The sequence below is a fragment of the Galendromus occidentalis genome, unplaced genomic scaffold (genome assembly GCF_000255335.2).
Source record: "Galendromus occidentalis unplaced genomic scaffold, Mocc_1.1 scf7180000077530, whole genome shotgun sequence".
Classification (NCBI taxonomy): Eukaryota; Metazoa; Arthropoda; class Arachnida; order Mesostigmata; family Phytoseiidae; genus Galendromus; species Galendromus occidentalis.
This window is the reverse complement of record NW_003805518.1, coordinates 1,746,295-1,769,175: the sequence shown is the minus strand read 5'-3', so window position 1 is coordinate 1,769,175 and position 22,881 is coordinate 1,746,295. Positions and strand designations below refer to the sequence as shown.

Here is a 22,881-nt window from a genome sequence, read left to right as displayed (position 1 = left end):
GGTCGACTGAAGGTTTCTGAGTTGCTCTCGACTAAAAGACCGGTGACGGGACGTGGCTAAACACTGACTTGTAACCGGTCATCTGAATTAATTCCTTCCCGCATTCCGTCTGTACACATTGATCTTACGCACAACGATATATACACGGAACAAAATGGCATCTTTTTCGCTTTACCTAATTATCCAACACAGAAGCAAAATTCAGTAGCTATCGTTTTTCGGTTCCATAGTTTACAATGACAAAACGGAAATCGACTCCGATCGGATTTAATTGCCACCTGCCTGCAGAACCTCTTGGTTCTGAGAAGGAATCTCGTCGGGGACGACGTCGTCGAGTACGGTTATTCTATCGAGTTCGAACGCCAGCAGCCTGCTGTTAAGAGGCATGATCGGAGCTCGTTTGGGACTTCTTCGCTTTTCGTTCTCGCGTTTGCCAGCATCTTTTAGCTCTTTACTGGGCGGTGTTTTGTTGAGGTTGACGGCAGCCGGATTTTCCAGCGCCGGTTGAATTTGGCGTGGACGTGGCGGTCTGGTGACCGTTTTCAGAACCCGCGAGGGGCCCGCGGTCTCCTCTGGGCGTTGGAGCTCGATCTGCGCCACGATTTGCTTTGGTCCGGAAGACGGCGAGGACGACGACGTCGACGGCGAGGTCTCTTTCGCTCGAGGAACTATGGGATCCGGAATGGCCGACCCGAACGAACTCACCGAACTCAGAGAGTCCTGGGTTACGTGCAAGGGCCGTCTAAAATCCGGTCGAGGTCGCGGTCGGGTGTCCTGGTAGCGGGGCGGAGCACCCATCGACGAGCTCGGACACGAGCACGCGCCCTGACACTGACAGGGTTTCCTGCGGTCGTCCAGAAGGAACGCGGCCACGAGGCTCGCTTCGAGGTTCCTCCGAGTCCGCAGCTGAGCGGTGCGTCTGTGCGCCGAGCGGGCTTTGGCTGGTGAGGTTTTCTGCCTTCGATGGTGACGTCGCTCGGCAGAACTCGACGGCAGGATGACTCGGAGTATCCGGCTGTTCTTATGCGTCGCCTCCCGATACGTCGGGGGCGGGCTTTCCGAAATCATCGTGAACGCCGCGTTTTCCACGCCGGGTAGAGTTCCGTTGGCGGCGTTAAATCTCGCCAAAGTCGGCGAGTTCTCATCGATGGTCGAATACGCTGGCGGCGGGGGCATGTAGAATTTTATTACGTCGTCGTACGTCGGCGGCGGATCGAAAAGAGGAATATCGCCGGGGTAGATGCGTCTTCCGTCGCCGAATTCCGATATGCTCCTGAGCGCTTCTCGGTTCAGCGCCTCGATCTGACGCTGTTTCCGGAGCTTTATCAGAATGAGAATCGTCGTCAAAATGAACATCCCGAGCCCGGCGAGCGATGTCAGCAGGATCAACGTGTTCGTGCCGTTGTACGAATCGGTCGATTCGGGCTTGGGAAAATAGTAGTTGGGCGTCAAGTTCGTCCACCACTGCAGGGTTTCCTTGGATTGCTTCTTTTCCTCTGTGAGTCGCTTCTCGAAGATGACTTTGCCATCGCAACCGACTTCGTCGCTGCCGTCCCCGCAATGATTGAAACCGTCGCAGTGGATCGACGGGTGCAGACAGCGACCGTTGGCGCACATGAACTGATTGGTCTCGTTGCACGCAGTGTCGAACGTGAAGACGGAGTAAACGACCGCGAGTCGCGATCGATTCGTGAATGAGCCTTTCAAACGGATGTAGTATCCTGACGTTGCGGGAATTATGTACTCCTGTGCGTGTTGTTGGTTTTTAGGCTGTTGTTGACTGTTCAGTGTGATGAGCGGATAAGAGCCAGACGTAAGACCCTGCTTGATCTCTAGAGATGACTGCGGACCTGCACAGAGAGAGAGGAATCGAAACTTTAGGACTTCAGGAGTTCCATCCGGGAATTTCCCGGGAGTATTGAGGTGGGGGAAGAGGGGGAGGGAATCGAAGCGAGTGCTGATTCCCTCTCGGTGCCGACTAGATCGCCCGGTCAAAGATCCGGAAACGGAATAATCGATCATAAGTTCGAAAACGAGTTCGGAGACCCGCGTCCCAATCAGACCGAGAGCACCCAGAACTACTCACCCATCTCGTCGAATTGGGCGACTCTGATCGAGATCTGGCTTTCGGAAGCTTCTCGGGCAGAACTTTTCACCAACCAAATGCAGTCGTAGGACTTAGGCGTTCCAGTCTGAGCAACCATGTTCATCATTGTGATGGCTCCGCCGCTATCGTCAACAATACCTGTCGGACAAGGCGTCGTTGTAGAAGACAATCTATTTCCCTACCTCTCTGATAACACTCTGGATGATTGTTCCGAGTCGGACGATTCCGCAGAGGACAACGCCAACACCACGATCGACAACTTACCTCCGCAGTCTGTTGACGGTTTGTTGAACCAGTATTTCTCGGGGTAATTGACAAACGTGTACTTGGCGCGGAACCCTGCGTTGGCATATTCGTCGTTCGCTCTGAATTTCACGGTGAGATTCACGCCCGATGACACCACGATCGGGGGTCGGAACGTGTTTCCATTGTACACATCTATGCGCGTGCCGTTGGTGTCCAGAACCTTCGGATGGAATTCATGAGACAATGAGTTTCGGTCGAAAATACAATCAACGAAACGGTCTATCGCCTCTCGCGAAACCCCCCAACAGAATCTCCCACCCCCGCCAACGCTCGCTGAATTTTTGGAGGCCTCACCTCAATATACGACCATGGAGACAACTGGAAGTCAGTAAAGACTAGCTGCACGAATCCGCGGGGATCCGTATTGACGAGTTGATATTCCACGCTGTAATCCGATGGGTACGGCAGAGGGAAATGGGGCGACTTGATGTAACCCGTGGAAGCTCCTTGGTAAAAGTCGGCTTGACCTTTCAGTACGTAGACGTTACCTGCAGCCGAAGTGAACGCCATGAGCAATGGTACGTGAACGAAGCGACGAGGCTGTATATGGAATCGAGGAAGCGAATCCCCGGGACGGTTCTGCTGACATTTGATCGACTCGCTGACCCACCCTCCATGCTTGCTTGCTTGCTTCCTGCTTGCCTCCCCCTACGCTAAGTGAATCTGTCACAGACGTCCGTCGCCATCTCCCGCACGAGACACAATGGCTGAAGGCGTCGGCGTTTCGGTGTTTTCTCGACCGGTCCCGCCATTCCGGTTCGGTCAGAATATCCCACGCAAACTTTCACCGGTTGCGCGTAAACTGGTGCAAGCATCGCCCGTATCCGATGACCGATGCGGTTTCGGTTTAGATAGCTCCAACGAATATCTCTACTCTTGTGTTTGACACCATCAAGAATAGACGAAAAGTGGATCAGAAGATTGTCAGCGGGTCGGATTTTTTCCGCTCTGCTCCCGTCCAAATAAATAGCTCAAAATCCCACGTGAAAAGAATCCTCCCCCCTTTCACAGAGAAAGAAAATCTTGTCCTAAGAAGCTGCAGAGGGAAAGTTCCTCATTAGTGCCTCATTTTTTCGCAAAAGTCACAGAAACTTCGGACTCAAAGGATAGGATCGGTTTTCGTATATGTCAGAAGCGAAGAAAACTCTCCATGAGCGCCTGGAACGACTCCGAATGCCATCTCGTCGAGTTGGACTCATCTCTCGAAGTTCTCATCGGGCAACGAGTAGCCACAAGATTGAGTGAGAAGTTCTCCTCGCTCGAGTCGCTCCCACTCTCTATACCCGAAGTTCGTGCCCTCCGATCGACTCCTGAACTCTTCTCAGCGAGGGGAATACTAACTTTTCGCTGTCACCTGCAGACTGAAGGCGTCCGTGTACGAGTACGAGTACAGAAAGTCCACCGAGAGCAGTTTCCTCATCGATTCGAACACCATGCGCGAGTCGTTCCGCTTGACGCCGCAGAGCTCCTCGCTCAGCCGGCTTATCGTGGGTTCTTTCAACCATACGTAATCGCAACTGAAATAGATTTCCATTCCTTAGTCCCCGCCTGGGTAGTTCCCACCTCATGCGTTGGAATCCGTGCTCGCGGAATATATCGTTCGAGAATTCTCCACCATGGACCGCTCCGTACCGGCATTTCCCGTTGTTACTGCAGGTGGGAATGTTGAGGTAATCCACCGTCACCTGGAAGTGACAGCTCGGGCAAGTAATGAGCTCGACGGAGCACCTCTGAGGCATCCGACCCCAAGTTTCGTTGTGGGCCGACGTTTGCGACGTGACGTTCGCCACTGAGATCGTGCCCGTTTCTCCGACCGCGATGAAGTACTTGCGTCCATTCATCCATTTGCACAGATCTGGGAAGGAACGAAGAATTAGCGGGGCACTCCATTCCGGAAGAAACCTCGTCACGATGGGAACCTGCATAATCTTAAGTCGTCGTGATCAAGAGCAACACTGTCAAGAGACGATTCCCTAAAGGCAGACGGCTCGAACTCACCTCCGTCGGGTCTCGCGAGGGCGCTGCCATCCAGACAGCTCACGATGGTCAAAAGCAGCAGAACGCAGGTTACATCTGAAAATAGAAGGGTACAATCTTTATGGAGCGCGGACGTAAGGTTTTACAGAATTTGATCTATTTCGGCTCTCGGCCTCAGAACTGTCCAGTCAAAGCTCACTCGAGCTCACTCCCACTATCGATGGACGGCCGATGGCCTCCTAATGAATCAATATGCGTCTGAGGGGGTAGCCGAAGGATGTCTCCGGCGTGGGAAGAGCATGATCGTCCCGCGGATCGCTGACTAACCCGTTCCATCTAGTCTCTTTCCGTATCTGTCTTCGTGGTTTTCAATTTTCATCGGAGGAGTCTGGCAGGTTCGATCCAGTAGCTTAACTGCGCTGCGCTGCGCACTTGCGACGTCGCTCGAGAGGTAGCCGGAGCATAAGCGGCGGATATTTGAATCTGACCTCTGACGGGAGGGAGATTTAATACTCAAGACTCCCTTCGATAGTCTCCGACGGATGGAACCGAGTTCTCACCCGATTCCGCATATTCTAATCTTTTCCGAATGAGGCTACCCCTCAAATCTCTGTCTGTTTCCCGCTCGGAAGGTCCCGACCAGGGGTCCAAGCTCAGATACCGCTGATTACTTATGGCCCTGGGGACTGGAACTGGGAGCCGAAAATACACTTGGAGTTCAGGGAAAGAGGATAACGGAGTGGACATATCAGAGAGCTCAAAGTCCACAAAGTGAAGCTCGTGGGGGGAGGGTCACGGAAAAAAACCTTTGCCAAAAAGGAGCTCAATAGCGCGAGGCACTTGACGCTCAAACGCTTCGCAGCATGAACCTCTGGCGTAAGTTCCGAGGCGCTCGCGAGGAACTGAAATCAGATCCTAAATCCCGTAGTCCTCCGAACTTCTAATTCTCTTTCGTCTCATCGTGTACTTTGAGTCTTCGACATCACCCCAATTCCCTGATGTATCAATGAAGTTAGGCCTCACGCAGCTATACTGCTGGACCTGATCGAATTTCAGTCAGTTGGCGAAAGAGAAAGAGTCAGATTTCAGGACACGATCAAGGCTGCCGCGGAATGCCAAGCAGCCAAGAGGCTGGTGGACTGACTGACTGACTGACTGACCCACCGACCCAACGAACAACTAGGAGTTCTGTCAAAACAAAAAAAACGTTCTCATGAACCCTCAAAGGTCCCCCTTTCGTCGTACGGCCACCATCATCGCCGCCGCAAGCTCTGCCTCCAAGTAGAACAATGTGATGAGCGTATCTCGTGATGCCGATTTCGCTCACGTCAACACCGACCCGTTTACGAATTGGGGTGGCGGGACACTTGTCGCAACGAGAATATTGAAACTCTCTGACCGGCGACGACAGCAGTTTCCTTGTGTCGTCCGAATGATTTATCGAGCCGAAGTTCTCTTGTCGGCTCTTCATACTTTAGTCACGGCAAGAATTGAATTTGGTGGAAACAAGGGCGTCTGTCATTCACGAGTGAATCGGGTTCAGACCCCTCTCCCAGATAATCGGTGGGAAAACAATTGACAAAGATTCATCACTTTTCAATCTGCAGAATTATTTCACTGCGTTCATGGTTCATCTTCGATTCGCGATCTGACGCTGAGTGCATGAAAATGCGAAAATCCGCATCTTGTAAGGAGAGAAGAGCGAGAGATCTGTGGCTGATGTTTGGATGCCGATGTTCGAGCTCAACGAGATGATATTCGGTGGATTCGGGGACGAATTATTTATCCAGATCGACATTGCGTCACATATGATCGGATAACGGTTATCTTTGAGGCCGCGTATTCGGCGAAATAGACAATGCTCCGATTCTGGAGAGATTGGTCGGCACTGATGAAAAAGTTCCTCCCCGAAACAATGAGCCATCTGCGGGCTCCACGGTTATCTCGAAGAATTCGGGTTATGGTGGCGCAGATTCGAACATCAGCTGACATTCGATGTCTCCTGAATATGTCCGTTATGCTGTTGATACGATCTTCAGGAATGACTCGCACAGAGTCGCCTTTGAAGTCGTTCACTTTATGTCTCACGACATTCGAGCCCCGAAGATTGCCGAGAGGTCTGCAAGGAGTCGTTAGGCACACCATGGGAAACATCGGCTCAATATGAATTCACACATAATTTACTCCGAAGTTTCTCAGGGACTTGAGATTTTTCTTTGAGCAAGATTATTACCCCCCGTTCAAATTCATCACCAAGACTGCAAATTTGACCTTTGTCAGAAAACGAGCAGAACTTACGCCACGCGTCCTCTGATTAGGCTCCCTTTGATAATGGCGAGCTTATCGTACCCAAAAGAAGCGTACAGGGTTGATTCGTGAGAAGCGCACGATGAGCTACAAACACGGAATTTCCCATAGGCGACAAGCCAAGTAGTTGTAGAGTCTTTCTCGTTTACGATTTTCGACACGGCTCTGCTGATCGTTGTATTCTGCTCCGGACTACCATAGCGTTCCAGGCAAATATTCTCCACCTTTTCGAGTTCCTCGGCGGACAAAAGTGAACTTTCTGCTTCTCGCAATCTGAGTGCATCTAGAGAAAGGTGGGCCGGTTGAGGCGAATCGAGCGAACTGACGAAACTCCCACCGAGGAATGAACATCGCCAGGCATGGGACGTGTCAGACCACACGTCATACTACGCTGTCTGATCCCCGGAGAACAACTCAAGATTTCGACTTACTCGACATAGTGAACGCAAAGACACGACCTCACCCGCCGAGCCTGCATCGTCATCAATGGAGATTGACTAGCCGTTACGATTACCAGCGGATCATCGAAATTCACCTCGGAATGTGCTGCTGAATCCGATCAAGCTAAGACTCTCATCAGATCGATGATGTTTGGCATTCTTTCTTCTGAGCCCCGTTTCCTGCTGTAAGTCGTCAGCGGCTCTGGGAAAGTCCTTCGAATGGTGAGCTAGGAGCAGATCACGATACGACCGATGAACACACCCCGGGACACCGCCTTGTCCGTGAGTTCGTACAACAGGGTAGGTATTGAACACGTCTTCGATTCGTATAGGTACGTTTGCTAACTTCTTCAGCAAGCGACCCTACTTCTGAAAGGTCACCGCGACCCATAAAGACAATACAGGGAGGGGTTTGCGATTTCTCGCGACGGCTGGGCGGTGCGGTTCTGACTGAGCTCTACTTTTCGTTTCTCGATTCCGCCCTGCAACGGAACGTCAACCGGTTGGACAATATTGCCACGGGTTTCGGCTAGGGATTTCAGCTGTAGGATACGCTCGCGTCGACTATCGGGGGAAAGAATTGTTGTTGTTGTTGCTGTTATTATCATCTTCGTCTTCTACCCGGGAGATAAATGGGTATATCGATTGCCGGATGCCACGTCGCGTCAATCCGATGCATCGATCCGTAGATTCGGTATCTCGCAGAAAAGAACCCCGCACGGAAACCCAGAAGCTAATACTATCTCATCCGCGTCGCCATAATCATAGTTTACATCTTCCTCAGATTCTTATACGTACGTGAGCTATCTCTGCGAATGGCTTCGTAACGCTAATCCGCGTGCGATAAAATTCCCTCGCGGCACCCGCTCCGCACATAAACTTGACTAAGTCGGGACGCTGTCTGTTCGCTGATCTTTCCTTCTGTCTAAGGCTCGTTCGGTTGGGTCGGTCCGATAGGGGTCAGGAAATCTGACAGAGTCGGACTTTACCGCTCCGGATTCGCGCACCTTTACAACACAAGGTCAACTAGCCTGCGAGCCACTCCACGAGCGGCCCATGAGAAAAGCTTTTTTCTCTTTCACACCGCAGGCCCGGTATAGAAAAATATTCTCCCGAAAGTTATTCCGTTCCCGGTCGCGGTACATGTTACGTGACTGTGAATAGTGATCGACATTATCGCGTATAAATTCATTGATCAGCAGAAACCCGCGAAATGAGCTCCGAATCAGAATTATCTTTCCCAGCGGCACGGCGGAGCCCGCCTTTCAATGGAGCGGGGACGGTGGTACAATTGAGGGCGTTGATCGGAATCGATGAGAGTGGTTGGGTTTCTTCGCTGAAGTTGACTCAACAAACGAGCTGCTCTACAACGCAACGGCTATCAATCAACAGATCCCTTGTCTTATCCCGGAATCATCTGGGCACCGGGGGGATAACGAGGCTCTGTGGATGAGCAGCTCAACGTAGCGGTCTTCCGAGTCCGCCCCCTTTTATCCAGAACAGAAAAGATAGTCCCTCCCTGAGGTTGTTCGCTCGATGCGGTCGAGCGTCCGCTCAACGCGGTTAAACGTTTCATTGATACGGTCGAGAGTTTCGTGGACGGCCTTGCGTTCGGCAGAGAACGATTTCACGGGGATTTATGTCGCGCATATAAATTGCGGGTCATCCGATCTCAATACGCTGATAACGGGTTCCATCGGGTTTCCGAAAGCAGGACATGATCTGGGCTAATATACCGCTTGTCGTGGCTCTCACGTTCGCAATGACATAAAGCGCTATCGTACATACGTATGTCCGAGCGAGACTTCCTTTGCGGAACTGTTCCACGCGGGGGTGGTGTCTGAATCGCACGAACAGGATCCACCACAGCACATGACAGATTCGTATGCGTGTTATCTAATTGTAAGTATGTCGCTGGAGGCAGTGACTCCGAAGTTTACATGGGCGAAAGAAGACGTGACGCGAAAACTTCTCCCGGCGACGGTGGCTCAAGCGTCCTTTAACTCAGGCGTAGAAAGGATGACATGAAGGGTGTCGTGCCTCGGCCTTGTTGCTCACCGTGTCAGCTGTGACAGCCGGCCTTGGTGGTTGTAACAAAGGAATTTCCTCACGGTGCGACCCGAGCCAACTTAGCCTAACTAATTGCCGCTCGGGGCGCGAACCAAGGGTGCGCTTCCGTGGGGCTATCGAACTTCGAGCACGAGAACGAAGGCAAGACTGACGTTCGACGGGGGGATTCAGCAAAGTTTGGAATGGAATCTGTCGACAAGGCGGGGAATCAGTCCGGGAACGGTCGATGAGAGTCGCCATACGCCGGACTCAGGTGGACTGCGTGAATGGGAGCGCGAGAAGAGTTTACAGAGTTCGTTCGGTTACTTTTTTCCGGCCGCTCAGTCTAGGACCCCTGAAGGCCGCTGCCGCCGTCTCTTCCTCGTTGCGATGCCCTCTCCCATCGAGAAGAGTTTGCAGGATGCTCTCCGGCTGCCGCAGATCCTCAACGGCTTCCCACAGTGCTGGTGTTAGTGGAGATTATTCACCCTCACAGAGTTTTCCCTGCGGATACTGCTCATCGAGGTAAATTCGAGATTCCGCACCGATTTTTTCCCCCACCGATTAGCAGCGGGATTTCGTCCCCATTTGATTCTGCACTTCGGAATTCGTCATCTGTCTAGGGATTACACATGAATGCAACACATGGCTTTCTCGTGCTCGCCTGACACATGCTACGCGGTTGCGGTCCTCCGAGGTCCGAAGTCAATGATCCGCAGAAAACGAGAGATCTCCCGGGATTCTCGCTTCGAACGAGCACCGTTCGGGTAGACCGTTCGTTTTACTCGTTACTGACTTCAATGTGCGGCGAACAATGTTGTGCGCGAGACTCCTGGTACATATTACGGAACTTTGTTCGAAGAAGCTTCGTCATTATCACTCGGATCGGATTCTATTCGAGATTCTTTGTTCACTTGTTCGGATGTCGGCTTGTTCCTCGGGGAAACTTCGACACGAATTATCCAAGCGACCGATTTCCCGCCGTGGGTCGCAGCCGACGCGGATTTTTGCGTAATACCTTGAACGGGGCTCACCGCAAAGCGCGCGCTATTATATGTACATAGCGGACGAAGAGCCCAGAACTCACCTTTACGCATATAATCCATGGCGTCGTCTTCTCCTATCGCCGTGTTTTCCACCGTCTCACTTCATGTCTGCAAGGGGAGAAAACTTCCATTATTAGAATTATAGTTTCCCGAGGATCCGTTCTCGAAAGCACCGCGGCGAGCCTATTCAATCTGCTGGAACTACATTTATTACACCCATTAACGCAGTGTCGGCACTGTGCGGGGATCCACGTCTCAATCTCCTCCCGGACACGTTACGAACATTAGAATCTCTCCGTGACGCCGTGTCTTCGAGCTTGATCTAGAAAGGTCCCATGGAAGTTCGACCGAAAAGAGCTCTCGATCGTTTCTCAAAAAGCGTCCCCAGAGAATGGAGTTCGTGGCTCGATCACTTGGAAGAAATGATCCAAGCGTCGAGAGAACGGCGGCGCATCACAGCATTTCGCTCCGATTTACGCGCCGTGCTACAGATAAGGAGTCATTGTGCGGGTACAGTAGGAACCCGCTCAATGGTTGCCAAGGTTGCCGCTCGAAACCTAATTCACTTTTAGACTTTTTCGAATATAAACTCGGCTGGTACCCGCAAGAGAGAACGATTCGGAAAGAATTCCCACGCGTTCTCCGGAGACAATTCTTCATTCTTTTCGGACAGCTCCTCCGCCGCCGCCAACGGTCCGGATTCTATCTGTCTTACTTAATGCTAGCGTCAGATGGGTGGGTGGTACATCAATTTCGCTTGCGTTCCGGGACATATGCTCGCGCGATTGCGTCAACGGTAAGGTCACACAGAGCAGTGCCGCGTGGAGAGAACGGATTTCTGCTTTATCCGTCCCCAGATTCCCCTCGTTGAAGTCCAAGGGATGGGTCTGCCAATACGTGTTAATTTCCGTCGAGGAAAAATAGGCCAACACCAACTCGTGGCGAATCACGAAGCGTCGGGATTCGGCCGCGATACCTCCCTGAGGTCTCCTGGAATGGCACTACGAGTGCAACTAAAATGGAGAGAGGGGCGCCTCGAATCCAGAGAGATTCACCAGGGAAAGATTCGTTCGATCCGCAGCAAGAATTCTGGATATCACACCGATCGAAGCGAGCCCATCGGGACTAGACCGAGAGTGATGGAAGCGATCCCGTCAGCGAACTCACTCTTGTCGAACCGTTGGGAGAAGTCATTATAATTTAGAGCTCTGCGAGAGAGGTCCGATGTCGAGGCCGTCTCTCGAATTCGCACATTTAGCGTCGGGAGTCGTTCCCAGTACGGCCCTCCCTTCGGCTCGGTCTCTGCTTGCGTCTCGTGCGCGGACAGGCCCGACCGGACATCAGAGTCTTCAAAACACGCTGCTGTCAACGGTTGATTTTTTTCTGGAATTTTCTGCTCATCCTGGAGCCGGCGTGTACGCGGGAGCATAGAGGTCTGGCTCGCCTAGGGCTCAGCCTGGATAATGAAACGGGAAGCGGCGGACGAGCAGATGGGCTAGCTGTCAGAGAGCTCAGCGGTATCGCTGTATGATCCGGTCGTTGGAAAACAAGCGAAAGAGGTGTCAGGGCAAGATATTCGGGATGCGGCAACGACGCTCTGAGGACAGCTATTCGAGCCTCCATCTGAATGCACTGGCGTCTACAATTGAATAAAGAATTCTGGATGTATCACGTATACTCATATCTACGTGTTTTGGGTCCCACGGAGGGCCTCCGAATGGTGAAGAAGAACCGATAGAGCAAAAAAGAACGGAGGAGAACCAACAACAAAGGTGGCAGAAGCAGCAGAAGACGCATCGGACGTAGGAGAAAAAGAGACGAGAATGAGCAGGAAGTCTGCAAGGACGGAGGCGAGGAGGGAGAGTAAAGAATAAGAATGTCTCTCCACGGACGTATAAGGGAGTGCCGGATGAACTAGCGGAGGGAGCGAACGGAGCAACGCTGGCCAGTAAAGGATCCATTTCACGCTCGATAACCTGTCGTTCAAATTCGAAAAGCCCGCCCCCACGCCCGACCCGTGGAGATGAAGTTCCGTCCTGACGTTCTTGGTCGAACCCACAACGAGGAAAATGTCACTCGATCAGTCCCTCGAAGCCCACCCTTGGGGGGATTATTTTCTTGGTCACGGGGTCCGCTTCTGATTACCGCGTGGTCTCAAGGGTCCTGGCATCAACTCGGTTATTCTGTTCAAAGTTTCCTTATCCAGCGCGGTGTTGGAAAGCTTCGCCGGATCTGCTCGCTCTGTGAGTCGAAGCGGCTCCCCACGTTGGATAATGAAGGCGCGCACTATATTCGACGTGGCCGCCACACGCGACGGTCCACGGTGGCGACGATCAGTAGAAAGATCCCCCGTCGCTGCTAATGGACGCAGGGTCGTCTCATTCCCATTCATATGGAAGATCATCCCGTCCCCTTCGGACATTCATTTTCAGCAGGTCAGACGACCCGTCTCGATCTCATTGAACTTGTTGCAGTTCCCGCTGTCAGGAGCTCCCCTTCGCTGTCGATTCCAGTTGCTGTTGCTCTCGGCGACCGACACCGGGGATCTCCGGAGCGCACTTCCTCGACTTTTTGCTGAATAGGCCACCTCTCGGAGCTTCTAGAGAGTCCACAAATCGGATGCCAAATCAGCCAGAGATTAAATAGATGAAAATAGAAACACAAGGCGACTCGTACGATGTCTCGTTTCGAGCTCCGATGCGTAGACGTCGACGGATCACAATTGTCCCTACTAAAACCTGCTGAATGATAATAATTATTCAGTAAGAAAGTCAATCGGTCGGTGCGACCATCAGTCGTGTTCGTGAATTTCCTTGGCGAGTCAACAAGTTACGTCAGGCTGTTCGACCATCCGTACGGTCGAAGCTGGTCAGCTATTCAGCTGTTCATTGGTCAGTTGGTCGGTCGGTTGCTCGATCCGTCACTCCGTCCGTCCGTCGATCTGCCCGCCCCACGCAGCGATAACAAAACGTTCTGTCACGTCAGAGCTTCTGCTAGAACAACAAATGCGCGTCGGATATGTCATTTGTAAACAGTCCACACCAACGACGGCTGTGAGGTTTCGTGGAGCTCTTTCCCGGCCTGTGACTGACTGCTCGCGTCGCAGGGCTCACGGTAAGAAAACGATTGCTTGTGGGTAGCGGAAAAGCGCTCGCAAAGGTTGAGCGAGTGCTTTCACGAGTCCAATAGTTTCGTCTCAGCAGAGCCACCTGATATTCAGGACGTCCGCTTCGATTCGAATGTGTTTCGGACGCTCGTTCGAGTGTTTATGCCTTGGCCTGGATCTAGTGAAAAGTCCACAACGGACAATTTCCTCCCAAGAGACGCAGATTCCAGAAGAAGAGCTCCAGAGGTAAAGGGAGGGAGGCGTGGTGTCGCTACCTACCTCTATCTGGGCGGCCGCATTTTTCTCTCTGCGGTGTTCCGCGAACAAAAGAACCGCAACTGATGATTGGTAGATATTGATTTCTGCCAAGTCGATTACCAATATGACGGTTGTCTATTGAATGGGCGCTCCTCCGGCTGAGAAAACAGCTGCCAAAGAATTCGGCGAGCGTAGGTTCGCCAATCGGGAGATCCTGCCAAATCGCGCGCCTTTCCGGAGTGCTGTGAATTCTTCCGGGATGATCTTTTTCTGGGGAATTCCGAATCCGAGTCCCGAATTTCGAGTTCTGTCCATCGACGTATCGCGGCGGATCCCGATCTCAAATCGATTATCATTCTTGAGAGAGTATCCCTAATAGTTATTTTCTCTCTGACATGAGCGGAATTGTTTTGTCTCTGGGCGAGGGACGCCAATCGATCGGACTCGGGGATTTCCTTCAACACACATCACAGCGAGCCGCTGCGGCGAATTAAAGACCGACGGCTTTCACCAACTCGATGGTCGCGGGCACAGTTTTCTCGGAAGGTTAGCGAGCTCTGATGACGGAAACCCGAACATCTAGCGATGGAGACGGGGTCTCCGCCGCGCCAACGAGATGAAACTCTTCGCGAAACACTGAATATCCATCATCATGTGGACGCTGCCGGCGATTCCCGATTCTTTCTAGGGAGCCGATGGTATAGACTCACATCGAGTAGAGCCCGCGACGTGTCGCCAGCTTGTCCCGTTCCGGACGCGACGACAGCAAACGTGACTTGAGTGACAACCTAACTATGTAGGTCCTCCAGGATTTCCTCTGTCACAATCTATGCGAGACCAGAACTGAGGAATTCGGCGGGACGACATTTTGGAAATCCCGACTTCTTGCCCGGTCCTTGCTCGTGGGCGTAGAGCGGAACGCCACCGAGCGAAGAGCCAGCGACAGAATCCTAAGCTGGAGACTTCCGGGGCGCCGAAAATTCGCAGGGCATCCGCTTCTGGGAACTCGATCCATCCGAAGAAAGAACGAGGCAAAATCGAGAGGGAGCCCGCCCAGTGCGCGTCACAATGTCCCCTGCGAGCAGCCCGGCACCGCACAGACTCCATGGATTTTTAGGGACTGTAGGAAGACTGACTGGACTCTGGCTGACCGCGGCGAAGTGCCGGGGTAGGCGAAATGCATATCGGTAAACACTTCACGACCCTCAGGAGACAGCGATGATTTTTCTCGCGCAGTACCAAACGCGGACGCCTGACACAGAAACCCTGATTTTTACTTTTCCTTAAACACTGTACGGAGACGTGAGCGAAAAGAGGAACGCACGAAGTGGGGAACGATGGAGTAAAAGTCAAATTAGCGCTGACCCTGACCTCTGGTTCACGTGTCTGCGAACTAGTCCAGTTCCTTGGCGCACTTGAGCCGTGAAAGTGACTGCAACTTAGCCGCAACAATGACTGTCCGGTGTGAATATTTGACCCAACACCGAAGCAAAGAACTCAGCAGGGCCGAACAGAGGCCGACATGTATGCTGGAAAGGGTTACGTGCCGTCGGCGTCGAGGAGACCGAATTTCTCGCGGGCTATGCGAACGTGTGTTGTATGAGCGATTTTCGTTCGATATTACGGGGAGTAATCGAATGACCTTCTTCGCGCTTGCTTCGCGAGACCGGGGGGGGGGGGGGCGTCCAGCAGGACGGTCAAAAGGACTTCCGTGAAATCTGAGCGAAATTCTATTCGCAAGGCGTCGCATATCCGCGGATTCTCAGTTCAATTAAACGACAATGATCTTATCTGCTCCGACGAATGACTCGCAAGAGAGAGAGCTAGAGAGCGAGCGAGGCACGAAAGCTCATGAGAGAGGCATTCTGTTCGGATAAATTAGTGAACAATAGGAATTTGCATGCAATCGGCCCGTTGATACACGCTTCTATTCAGGTGCTATGCGATTCGTACGGAGAGGCTGTTGTACCACTTTTCAGTTCGTAGTGCATTGTCAGAGGCGCTGTGTGTACACGCTGCGATCCAATTCAGCTGATTGAAGACTTCAGGCAAGTTATCGAACGCGTTCGAGCGCGGACAAGCCAGTTGCAAACATGCGTCCGTAAGATCATTGAGTCGCTATTCTTCTTTTTCTCGCACGCGAGCGTTGGTGGGCCCGCAAGGCTATCAACGATACGCCGTTGAATGGAAGAACAGTGACATTTATTTTCTATTCTTCGAATCCACTGGAACAGTCAGAGATGTGCGAAGATCGAAATCTACAGTCTTCCGCTCCGTGACGGTTAGTCGGATTTGACGGCCATTTCGCTTTGCGGGGTCGCTTGCCTGTCGGATCCCGATCGGCATCTCCTTGTGGCATCTTGAAATGCAAACAACCGGCGCAGCGGTTGTTTCGACGTGTTCTCACCCTTTGTCTCCGGCCTTGACTCTTTCGGTGGGACAGAGGCGAGCTTGCCTAATCGAGTGGTGAGTTCCGCGAGGTAGAAAATCCCAATTGAACGGGTCGATAATAATAAATAGAGTCAAAGGGAGGAAGCCGGGAGAGGGGGCTGTGGGAGTGACCGTGCCGAATCTATGAAGAAGTGCATCTCAATTATCTGGAAAGCGATCGGGAATTCTTCGACGACGGCCAAGTAGTCGTGACGATGGCGGCGGTGTTGGCAGCGGCAACAGCTCAAAGTCCACCGTGAACACTCCCTCCGAAAATAGCAGAAGGAACACGCATTGTTGCACCGCGTCGCCGCATGGTATCCGCGAGCTCGCGCGGTCTTTTCGATCGGTCGCCCGCTCAACGGCTCGTTCGTTCGAAATACTTGCCACACCACACCCTTTTGTCATCCCCTTTCATATTTATATATCCATATATTTCCTCAGATTCATTTATGTGGATGCTTTGTGAGCCAAGTCGGCTTGCGGCAGCGCACTTTGAAGAATGGCCTCACCGCAAGGATTTTTCGGCCTCGCGCCGCTATTGGCTCAAACCCATACGACACACGGGGCTAAGGGCCGCTCAAGCGGACCGAGGAGCGCGCACACACGTCATCAGACAGTTTGTCACAGATTTGCGCATCGATAGTAGAGGGGATCGCGATTCAAAATCAAGGCCCACCGGTACGCTTCCATCATCCCTCACAGCGAGCGATACATCACCGTTCGCTGCGCTTGACACTATGACTCCGATGGGAATTGTCTGTCCGTTCAGGTGTCCCGATCTTCTAGCGCGCGTAGAGTCACGAGCGCGCGCGCGCGAATAGTGACACCCGTCTGCTGGTGTTATGTAAAACGCAGCCTAGCGGGGATCACAGCGAAATGCGCGGATAGTTTCGCGTGCGATTCTGCTAGATGTCTGTCGCCCTACCTTGACACCAGGAATGCAGAAGTGAGCAAGCCGCCTTCCCACGCACAATTCCGCCGACTAGTTCCCTCTGACTCGTCGACTTGAACTGTCAAGTGCTAGTACGCTAGAGCGGACAGCCGCTGTGGACTTTCTCCTCTGACCGAGCAGAAAGTTCCTCAGGCACGCGGTCCTGCGAGAGGTTCCTTATTAGAATTCCGACGCCGTGACGACGAGACCTCGGTCATTTTCGCCTACGGCTCGAGTCTCAGGACGAACGAAAAGAAAAAAACGTAGCATCAGGTACGCTGCTAGAATATGGAATCCTTATGCGCGGAAGGGGACTTCCTTGAGTGCGGACTTCCCCCTATTCGCTCAGCTCTCATGTCCCGTACGAAACTTCCGAACGAAAAACGCAATCGTGTCAACGCTCGAAATAGATCGTGCTCTGCATCGTCAGGACACCTGCGTTCGGTCAGATTGGACTAAACCTGACCAACGGCAAAGATTGACCTTCGGTAGGGTCAGCTGAGGGTGCTGTTTTGCAGATACCGTGTCTGGTGGTGCTGTCATTTTTGAGGAACAAGGGAAATCGGTTCAGCTCCTCGTGCAATACCAGACGATGTCAGTCGCTCACAACTCACAATGGCTCGAAGGCCTGCCCACGGCACCGAGGTTTGGAGCGCTTGTTGATCGGAGAATTTAGCTGCCAGCGCGAAATTTAGCCGCCTCGATATCGATTATCTATATCGGAAGCGTCTGAATCTCACAGTTGTGGACTCACGCTGAGATTTATGAGTTTAATTCGACGCGTGGGTCATTGCGGAGGCAGGCTTCGGAGCCTAGCCTCAGAGTGCATACTTCCCTTAATCACCGAGGAACTCTTGAAATGCATGGATTTGCATAAAATATCACGACGTTCACCTCATCAGGGAACTGCGGGCGGCCAAAAACAACCCTGGATTCTCGCGCTTTGAGATGAGCACGGGTCTTACGCCTGAGGGCGGATCCGTCTTGGGAGAGAACCGTGCACTCGAGCGAAATCCCGAAGGAAGTCGCGTTCCCCCCGTATCCTACCTTTTTCCCTCAAGTTCGAACGTTTCTTATTGTGCCGACGTCAGCCGTTGGCTTCTGAGTCAGGTCAAAGCTCGACAGCTCTACTATTTGAACATCTCCGCGGAATCGAATCATCCTGGAGTCCACTCCTCCTCCATCTCGACTTCTTTCTTTTTTGGCTGTGAACTCCCAAAGGCTTTGATTATCGAATGGAGCCCGTTGGGAGCTGGAGATATCTTACCTTCTACTACCATCTAAACGGCACTCAGAAACTCCACGAGGAGAGGATACGTTCACACGTTCGCCAATCATTCGAAAGCCACTCAGCCGTCCATTTAGGAGTCGACTGCTTTAGAAGCCCAGTGCAGGACACTTTGTACATCCATCAAAGTGAACCGCTAATCGTTTTTCGGCCGGTTCGTGCTACGGCGTATTCTGCGACGACGACAGCTCTCGATATTGCTCGAGCCAAATGCCATCGCTCGTCGTCTCCCCTTGTCACGGAGGGCGCGAATGGCTCCTCGATGGTTTACTCAAACGCAAGCCCATTCAGATCCGATCCGGCGAACGATCCGAATTCCTAGGCGCTGTCCCTGCAGAAGAACATTCCTCGCTGTTCGATGAAGAACTTCACGGATCACATCCGCTCCGGATACCCAGACCTCGATTCCCGCGGGACTCCTGGATCACTCTACCAAGGGTTGTTGTTTTTGTTGTTGTTGCTTGCTCCAAGAGTACGGAGTCTCCTCCAGAGTGCATGTCCTCGTTCAGCGCCGTGTCACGAACTGATTCGAGGAACTTTCCTCTCTAGATCATCAGCTCAATCGAAACACCGTAACATCATGTTTTCCACCGAGATCCAACGAGGCAGCCCTCGACCATCTTACCGACCGACGGTCCGTTAGACTGAATAAGCTGAGTGACTGACTGACGGGCGGCTGGACGGCTTGACGAGACATGAGGCAGTGACACAGAAACGTGTCACGGAAGCGTCCGGACTTTACGACTCTATCTTCATCCACCCGACTACAGCTTGTTGTTGTTGTTGTTTTCCTGTGAGCCCTAATTTAATCATCCCATTATAAGCGACCGAATTTTATTGCCTCCCCGACTTTCTGATTCGCCTATTGCGGTGTTTGGCGTTCTCGAACGGTGGGGCTTAAAGGATGGAAGCTCGACCGAGGACGTTCGCACAAGAAGCTCCACTCAAGCGGTTCACCTTCACGATGCGCGGAATCAGATAGCGACATCACTGCGGAGACAAGTACTCGCCGCCGTCATCGTTACCATTGCCGCCTCTAGCTAGAAGGCGCCGGCACAACACCAGAAGTGGCATCGCCACCATTCGCTCCAAGCAGCTGGATTCCTCGGCCTGCGCGCATCGGGAGCTCGCCTGATCGTTCGTTGGAGAAAAACTCCGACCAGCTCTGAGTGAACTCGAGGATTTCCATCGAATTTTCCTCTCGTCACAGTGGCGGACATCACTCGGCTGTGACCTACTCTCGCGCAGAAGTGCCGCATTCCGAATGGGCTCGAGAACTCTGTTGACATCTGAGCTCGGTGGGAAAGTGCACCCAATTTGATTATCGTGTGGAGAAATCGGCTCTGGTCCGTATCGTATCTGGCGTGCCGCATTGTTTGTGTCGGTTTGTGCGCATGGACGAGAAGGACTGTGGCCTCGAAGAGCCGCGTCAAGAGTGGTTCGTGAGACATCGGAATCGACGGGAATAATATTGTAATTCGAGAGGCTTGAGCAGTGAGCAACATTTGAACAGGGTGAGAATCAGGGAATAACGATTCGAATCGATCCCTTCCAGGTAATCGCATCCTGGGAAATTCCTGACTGCGAGTCGATTGAGGAATAGTCCGACCAGGTTCTTCACTGCCTCTGGAAGACTACGACCGAGGAGATAGTACTCGAGTCAAATCCAACAGGAAGGAAGCATGGCGAGCACCAGCAGATCTCCTCTCGCAACGGCGAGTGACAGTTTGGGAAAAGGTGAGGGTTTTCGAATCGGGATGAGAGGCGCGAAGTGATGAATTCTCCTTATTCCTGGATGTCTACAATTATGATCCCCGACGACAATATTCTATAGGATAGTTTCGATACAGCTGGCTGGAATATGCTTGATGCGTCCCCCTTGGCAGCGATTCAACTGGATCGGACGAATCATGGACTGGAATCGCGAATTCTCGATAATTTTCTGATCGCTGAGCACTCCCCTATCTGTCCCAGCAATGGGAGGTGTGGTTTAGTCCCGAGCCCGATGGATTCTGTTTCACTCCTCCCGAGTTCCGGAAATCTATGTCGAAAAATAATTTCTCTCCTTGTCTGAGAATCATCACCAAACTCCTGTCATCGCAACCTAACGCTCTCTCTTTCATTTGGTGGTTCGCTCTGTTGGCCGAACATGTTCCCATGTCCATTCAGAAATGTCGATTCGGATATGGTGGAATCGGGGAACTCCTGCACATCGGGGCCCGACTTCAATATTTCGGTCACGTTTCCAACGTCGGTCTGTCCGTCGTTTTATAACTGCAAAAATGGCGGTCGCTGCAGCGATCGATAGCAAGTCGCTCGACGGAGCGATGCCTCCTGATAACCAGTCGAAAAGTCGCTCGATCGGGATCGAGAGAAAAAGAGAAATGAAGACGAGCACCGTCTGCTCGCTGGCTTGCGTACCCGCTCGCGCGCCTGTATTGGTACATGGCTGACAAGGTCGGCTGCGGTGCGCTCTGATAGACAGATACCGAACGTCCTGTCCACACAACTAAGGCCAACTTCGCCGCCATTCCAGACCTCGACAAAAAAGACGTTGACTCGTACTTGACGTCCCCTCGACGTCGATCGGTCGTAATCGACGACGACCGCTGTGTGGAGATTCCCATTCAAATGAATCCTCAATTGGACGCGTCCAAATTGCGTTCCGTTGCGGGTCGTCCCCCAACCCCGATTCCCAGCGACGAAGAGGAAGACGAAGACGATGAAAAAGACTCCCCCACGTGCGAAGAAGGTGAGATTATAGTTGTCATCGACCAGAAGAGCTCTGTTTGTAGATGGTCGTGGGGAGACACATCCGGAATGAGATGTATTTTCCCTCCGTCGCTATCAGCCGCTCGGCTCGAAGCTGCGGAGAATTAGTGTCGCTCGGAGCGGCCCGCTCTTCCCCTGCTCTTTTTTTAGTGCGGGCCTCTCGGAGTCCCGCTATGGAACGTAAAGACGCACATCTGGAAAATCTCTTAGCGCCGAGGCATCACAGATATAGGCAGTCGATAGTTTTTTTTTATTGCTGCCGAAAACGAACACGCTCGGTAATTAATCTGTGTATAACGACCACGGCTTTCTCAACGGGGGCCGAGGGTCATAAAATCGGGTCTCTGCTTTTCCAGCCTTTGTAGGGTTTGGACTTCGCTTTTCGTGATCTCTTTATCTTCGCCCCGTGTCTCGGTATCCGGTAGCGATCGACTGAATTGATTTTTTTGTCCGTTCCATCCCCACGTCTCATCCCCGATTCAGTAGATACTGTCGAGATTCTCCATTCGATCTTCGATCCTATCGATACAGGTTCGGACAATCCTGGGATCCTCTCGTACCCAAGGTGTTCCGCAAGCCGCAAACTAAATTGGTAACCGATTTCATTTCTGGGATGATTACCGATTGTCCCGATCGTTCAAATTTTGGTTTCTTCTTCAGGCAAGTTCGGCTTGGAGGACCGAGACGGTATTGGATGTCACAACGAGGAACTCAAAACCCCCGAGAAAGCGGGTGCCGCAACGAATTGCACCGACGACTCTCTTCATTAGGTACAGCCGACCGCCGTAGGATCGAAACATCGTGTTCCATCGTGCGTCTCTATTCGGATCACTCATGTTGATACAGCACCGCGGAAATCTGATACAGGAGCAGATTCCGATGAATGACGGAGCGAGACTGCGAGACTCATCGCAGCAGCTCAATAAACCGAAAGTGACATATGTACGTTTATCGAGCAACATTCGCGAAGACATTTCCACGTACACGACTGAGCGATCAGCGAACGAGTGGAGGCCTCTGGGGAGGCTGAATGACGAAAATCAAAAGCTCGAAATCTGAGACGCTCCGTTGCCGTTCGAACTGGCCGAATGTTCCTTCGATAGGAAAAATGGAGGGAATGGTGATTATACCTGTCAAATGTTACCTCCTTAATAAAATTGAAAATCTATGTTTTTAAATGTTTCGTATTCTGCGGACGCGTTCGTTGTGTGCCAATGGATGGGTACGTGTTTCTGTCCGTCCATCCAGCCATATATCTATACAACCATCGTATGTTCACCGAGTGAGTCCTGAAACGAAGTATCGGCGTCGGATAAGGCCGCAAGAAACAAAGATCAGCGTCGCGGAATCCGCAGCGACCGCTGTATCGACTTCTGTCCGAATCCATTATTGTGTGACCGCAAAGAAGCTTTCTGGAACTTCAGCCGGATCACCGGCCATCAAGAGCGGAACCGAATCCCCGAGCGGTCAGACGCACGCGTTGCGTCTTGCTGACCTTCTTCTGATGTTTTTGACTCGTGATTGTCATCGAAAATTGGACAAATCGCCGAGTGGCAGTCGATTCGAGATGCGGGCACCATTCGCAAACGTTGCCTTCCATGGCCGTAGGGATGACCGGCGGACGAGGGAACGAGCGACCGTGCGACCGGGCGACGCAATGAGAAGATGGTCAGGACGCGAGCGAGGAGTCTTTTCGCATGATGCACTCTCGACGTTTTAGGATTGGCTTCCGAGCTTCCTCTGCGTCGGTCGTCGGAATATGTTGTTTTTATATCTACGGTCGAGAATTTCTCCCATTCATCCGAAAGATATACAGCGCTTCGTCCGGGGACGACGTCATTGGTCAATCGGTAAAATCGGC

The 22,881-nt window shown here is 52.2% G+C and overlaps 2 protein-coding genes across 3 annotated transcripts; one reads left to right on the top strand and one right to left on the bottom strand.

Annotated features, from left to right (window-relative positions):
- Positions 1-78: 78 nt before the first annotated feature.
- Positions 79-10,292, bottom strand: Culd (CUB and LDLa domain). The gene is made up of 9 exons (XM_029112869.1): positions 10,274-10,292; positions 4,412-4,486; positions 4,046-4,268; positions 3,755-3,930; positions 2,708-2,901; positions 2,372-2,573; positions 2,087-2,245; positions 670-1,850; positions 79-591 (listed from the first exon to the last, which is right to left on the bottom strand). The coding sequence occupies exons 1-9, from the start codon at positions 10,290-10,292 to the stop codon at positions 268-270; spliced, it is 2,553 nt and encodes an 850-aa protein (XP_028968702.1). The 3' UTR covers positions 79-267.
- Positions 9,624-22,192, top strand: LOC100908290 (uncharacterized). Of its 2 annotated transcripts, none has more exons than XM_018641412.1 (4): positions 9,624-9,711; positions 19,804-19,985; positions 20,785-21,000; positions 21,681-22,192. In XM_018641412.1, exons 2-4 carry the CDS (start codon positions 19,931-19,933, stop codon positions 21,788-21,790), a joined length of 381 nt encoding a protein of 126 aa, XP_018496928.1. In that variant the 5' UTR covers positions 9,624-9,711; positions 19,804-19,930; the 3' UTR covers positions 21,791-22,192. The 2 variants fall into 2 exon arrangements, with proteins under 2 accessions (XP_018496928.1, XP_003748367.1); XM_003748319.2 differs by lacking the exon at positions 9,624-9,711 and adding an exon at positions 19,312-19,686.
- The last annotated feature ends 689 nt before the right edge of the window (positions 22,193-22,881 follow it).

Bases quoted from the DNA above. Each gene is read 5' to 3' on its own strand.
- LOC100908290 (XM_018641412.1), top strand. From the start codon at position 19,931: ATGGCGAGCACCAGCAGATCTCCTCTCGCAACGGCGAGTGACAGTTTG. The intron at 19,986-20,784 runs GTGAGGGTTTTC...CCGCCATTCCAG, and splicing joins GAGTGACAGTTTGGGAAAAG to ACCTCGACAAAAAAGACGTT. The intron at 21,001-21,680 runs GTGAGATTATAG...TTTCTTCTTCAG, and splicing joins CTCCCCCACGTGCGAAGAAG to GCAAGTTCGGCTTGGAGGAC.
- Culd (XM_029112869.1), bottom strand. The intron at 4,269-4,411 runs GTGAGTTCGAGC...GTTCCTTCCCAG, and splicing joins CCTCGCGAGACCCGACGGAG to ATCTGTGCAAATGGATGAAT. The intron at 2,574-2,707 runs GTGAGGCCTCCA...TTCCATCCGAAG, and splicing joins CTCCATGGTCGTATATTGAG to GTTCTGGACACCAACGGCAC.